Genomic DNA, 5181 nt, shown 5'->3' with positions numbered 1-5181 from the left:
TTAACTTACAGCATCTTGATCTGGCATAAATATGAAGCACACAAATAAATTGTTAAATATTACTATTATTAATAATAATAATTAATTAATTTAAAAACAACAACAAAGGCCACGAGTAAAAATAATAATAATAATAATAATAAAGTACTATAGTTTTTCAAATCACAAAAGTTCCCTTTAACAAAGAAAAATAAAATACCAAGCATTAAATAAAAACAGCAATGTCGTTAAATAAATAAAAAAACAATTATTGACATTCCTTTGCATTAGAAAAAAAACATAATTTCGATGTGATCAAATTCAAATGTTTTTTTCTCTCCTGCAAAGATAGTTTTTCTTATGCAAACAGCCTGTGGTGGCGTTTACAGAGCAGCACCCAGATAAAGCCATCATGTCAAACCTGGAGGACGCGGGGAAATTTGAGAGGAGATGAACTATTTCTCGGATGATATAAAAGCGGCCCCTTTCGCCTGAGTTATGGCCGAGCTCTGGCGTTGCTGAGAGGGATGCATGCTGCTCCTTCTCTCCCGCCCCAGAGGAGGTATCGTCAGAGCTGATATATGACCCAGCTCTTACATTACCTTTACAAAACAAAGGATCATCCACGCTTTGGGTCGAGAGAAAATATCCTTCTGACTATGGCTGCGACACCTACAGCAAACCCCTGAGAGGACTTATCGTTTTTTAAAATCACATCCGGATAATCCATATACTTTTTAAAATAAAAGGGTAGAAACCCCTGCATGCTGCTGGACTGAAACTGGAAGTTTTACGCGTAAAAACGCTTAAGTAGGCTACGGATTGTGATTTCTCTCCCCTCCTCATCCCTCTCTCTTTCTCTCTCTCTCTCTCCTTTTCTCTCTCTCTGCTTCCCCTCATTTACCCCATATACCTATTCTGGTATCTCACCACACGACTAAATTAGACCAAAGATGATAAGAGCACAAAGCATTATAATTCCGCCGGGCTCCTCCTCCTTCCAGCCATGCGTCCTAATTAATGGGACACCCCCAGTCGCAAAAAGCCCTGCACTGGACTGCAACATAGTCAAAGAGTGAAAGGGAAGAGGGCGAAAGTGCCACTGGAGATAATTGATTACCTACCAATCGACGATAACTTGTTAGTAATCGTCAACTCTTGTGGACCTCGCCATTTTCAGGGAGGCATCTCACTCCTGCGGACCCGCTGCTCCCGAGGATCGACACTTTGAAGACACCCCCCCATTTTGGAATAAGATTTTCTTTTCTTTTCCAATCTGCGTCTTTATTTTTTATTTTCTTCTAACCTCCTTAACTGTTATGTGACTTTCCTCCCTTGGTTTTTTTGGTAATATTTCAACGAAGTCCTGCGTAAACTTGCGCGCAAACCAATGATGACATCCAAAGAGGTGGCCAAATGTGATGCAGTGGAGAACAGGAGGCGAAGTCCGCTGGACCACTTGCCGCCTCCTGCCAACTCCAACAAGCCGCTGACCCCCTTCAGCATCGAGGACATCCTGAACAAGCCGTCCGTGAAGCGCAGCTACACGATCTGCGGCACGGCGCACCTCATCTCGTCCTCTGAGAAGCACCGCCCGTCCAGCATCCCCCTGTCCAGCCGCGCTCTGCTCAACCAGACCTCCCCGCTCTGCGCGCTGGAGGAGCTGGCCAGCAAGACCTTCAAGGGACTGGAAGTCAGTGTGTTACAGGCGGCGGAAGGTAAAGCTCCATCCGCACAGAATCACCGCATCACACATACATTTTCGAAATCTTATATCATCCGATGCATTTATTTTTCTTCAAATTACGCAAAGGCCTGCACTGGACAAATTGAAATTAAATTTCTCCCTGCAGCCATTAAATGAGCTTTCTAAAAAACAACAGTAGTTTTTTCTGTTGCGTTAATTAATGTATATTTTTCTTCTTAAAATGTCTCATCGAACAAAGGCGTGTTAATTTTGTTCTTCATCAAAATAAATCGCCACAGCTTTTCTTTAATATATTACGGCCTCATGTGTCTGCTGCTCAGTATTTCCCAGTGGTGTCTGTGTAATATTCCTGTAATTACCTGTTCCCATAAGGACTTAAAGAGTTTCATGATTCACACATCACTGCCACTGTTATTTTTGCGTTGTGATCACTTTTACGCACGCACTGCAGCGGTGCGGATAAAACCCCAGCACCTGCGTATTTCAGTGGTTTTCACTCAGCCTCTTCTCCTCTCTCACAGGCCGGGACGGGATGACTCTGTTCGGCCAGAGGACCACTCCGAAGAAGCGTCGGAAGTCCCGGACGGCGTTCACCAATCACCAGATCTACGAGCTGGAGAAGCGCTTCCTGTACCAGAAGTACCTGTCCCCCGCCGACCGGGACCAGATCGCGCAGCAGCTCGGCCTGACGAACGCGCAGGTCATCACGTGGTTTCAGAACCGCAGAGCCAAGCTAAAACGGGACCTGGAGGAGATGAAGGCCGACGTGGAGTCGGCCAAGGCCGTAGGCCAGGTTCCCTTGGACAAGCTCGCCAAGCTGGCGGATCTGGAGAAATGCGCCAACGGCACGCTGGGCCACCCGCGCCCCGAGTCACCGGCGCGGGGCGGCAAGCAGAACCACGAGCTCGCCCAGAAACTGCGGTCGTCGCCGCTGTCTCCGTTCTCAGACCACACAACGAGTAAAGAGTGCTCAGAGGACGAGGACGTGGAGATTGATGTGGATGACTGATGGCGCAGCGTGGGGCCGAGGAGGCGAGAACAAACACAGAGAGACGATAAAGAGAAAAAAGAAAATCCCACCGAGGACTTGTAACTTACTGCTTATATTGTATACCATATCTCAGAACATGTACCAAAATGTAATGACTTTTATATCGGCACAGATAGACCTATTCATAGTGAAGCATGAACACTGAACCAGAAATATGCAGTGGTATTTTACAGTGTATCCATACGCGAACTGTTACTCCATGCAATCAGAGCAATATGGTCGAACATGAACATGAGTAACTTATTATTTTTTTACACTGCAGGCCAACACACACACACACACACACGTACACACACACACACACAAACACACACACAGAAAGATTTACACGCGCACACTTGTTCCATTGCTTTTTCTAAAGGCCTGTGACACACACGCATACTCACACACACACACACACACACACACACTCAAAGTGCTCCAGTTTTCCATACTTTTGCATGTAAATGCATGATTTGATTTGTGATCATTATATATTTATTTTGACTTTATAATATTATATTTTTTTTAATTTAAACGCTTTTGTCTTTTCCGTGAGCCAAGTCGCCATTAAGTCACTTCTGTCACTGCCGGCTCCTCCTCCTCCTCTTCATCATCACCTGCCTTCAGTTCATATATTAGTGGTACCCGATGCTGCAGTGCATGATGATGATGATGCTGAACGTAAAAAAGGCAAACTCGGACATTCACATGCTTTTTGTGCGTTGTTATTCTGGGAAACTGCTGCAGCGATGGCGAGGGAACAACACCAGAGAACACTGCGGTGATTTTGACGAGCTGTAGGCTACTTTCAGATTTATTGTTTGGATACAATAGATTTACAGTTATAGCCGAAATTTGTTATGTTTTGTACACCTGTAAGTGCCTTTCTAAAATCAGGACATTATTTGAAAAACCAATGCACAGACTGTAATGTATATAGGCTACTATGGGAATAAAATGGCTTTTCTGAATATAATATTATATGTTGTAATTCTTGAATTAACACCGAGTTGTTTTTATTATGGATATAAAAGCCTAGAGTTTTTTTTATCTATTGGAGACAAAAATCATTTAGTAACACGCTCTCTTTGCCAAATCTGGGCGTGTAAGCCCATGAAAATCGGCCCATTTAGAGTTATTATGCTCAACTATTTTGTCCCTTTTGTGTCCTTTTCTACTATGATGCTCTAAACATTTTGTGGCTTGAATCTCACATCCCCTTTCAGCAGCCTAAATGCGTATCGTGGCTTCTTGACCCTCAGACGTGTTTCTCCATTCGTGGTAAAAATTTATGTGAGAAACACAAATCTGGTGCCGGGGGGGGAGAGAGAAAAAAAGAGGAGGATGCCACAAAAAACACAAAGTTTTGGGCCAGTTTTCTCCGGGCCTTTATTGAGCCCTGTTTTTGTTCTGCGGGACTGGGCCGTAATTTTGTGCGTAAAGCATGAAAAGTGGGGACAAATGAGCAGCAGTTCCCTGATGGGACGGGCCACAAAGGCGCAGGGCCGGTCCCCCGCAGGCAGCAATACTGAGACAAGTGTGTCCCACCGCACAGAAAGGACGCAAACGTTTGGAGGCCATATGGTTTTTGAAATTTCCTCACAATTTCAGACAATTTGATGGATTGAGTTAACCCTCCTTTTAAACAGTTTAACTGGGCGCGAACAAAGGCCATATAGACCCTCCCTTCATGAGGGCATCTGCGGCTATTAATGTCTAGCCCCCTTTCTTCGCCTGGCGTTTTGAACAAGTCAATGAATTACAATGAAAGTGCCCTTTTTTTGTGAGCCGCCTGTGTTCCTCCGCTTTTTAGCGGCGGAATAATATGTTTGACTTCTGTCCAAGAGCGTTTTCTAAACAAGAAATGGATTTTTGTGGAGAGTGTTTTTAATGTTAAGTAGGGAGCCATAAAGAGTTTGGACTGTGACATTTATGCCAAAGTCTGGTTAGGGAGGTCTTTTGTTAGTTTTTTCCCTCATCTTTTTTCTTCTTCTCCTGCCTCTTTATTCCTTTTGTCTTTAAGGAGTTTAATGAAGCTGAAAACATGGTGATGTGAGAAAGAGAGAGTGTCCAGAAGAGGAATTCAAAAGGCAGCCTCCCGTTTAACCCTCTTTGTTAACACTAACGATAAGTGGAGCTGTCTTCTTCTCAGCTCTTTGACTCTGTTTGCTCTTTGTTTTTTTTAACTTTTCTATCATTAAGGATGACGTGAAAAACTTTAAATGCCTATAATATAACTGAAGCTATGTAAATTCTATAAATGAGTCTCTCTGTTTATATATATATATATATATATATATATATATATATATATATATATATATATATTTAAGATATAACTGAAAAAATATGAAAAATATATATACTTAAAATAAAAAACCTCACTTTACTTGGATCCCTCACATAGCATTTATAAGCAGTAAAGCCTTTATAATGTATTTGTGTTTGCCCTCTCTAACTC

General features: G+C 42.9%; 1 protein-coding gene across 1 annotated transcript; it reads left to right on the top strand.

The window, feature by feature from the left end:
• Positions 1–405: 405 nt before the first annotated feature.
• lbx1b (ladybird homeobox 1b) lies at positions 406–3696 on the top strand. Its single transcript, XM_020104923.2, has 2 exons — positions 406–1697; positions 2209–3696. The coding sequence occupies exons 1-2, from the start codon at positions 1370–1372 to the stop codon at positions 2694–2696; spliced, it is 816 nt and encodes a 271-aa protein (XP_019960482.1). The 5' UTR covers positions 406–1369; the 3' UTR covers positions 2697–3696.
• The last annotated feature ends 1485 nt before the right edge of the window (positions 3697–5181 follow it).

The sequence above is a fragment of the Paralichthys olivaceus genome, chromosome 8 (assembly GCF_024713975.1).
Source record: "Paralichthys olivaceus isolate ysfri-2021 chromosome 8, ASM2471397v2, whole genome shotgun sequence".
NCBI classification, from domain to species: Eukaryota; Metazoa; Chordata; class Actinopteri; order Pleuronectiformes; family Paralichthyidae; genus Paralichthys; species Paralichthys olivaceus.
Note: the sequence above shows the minus strand (reverse complement) of the source record. Positions and strands in the feature narration are given on the sequence as shown.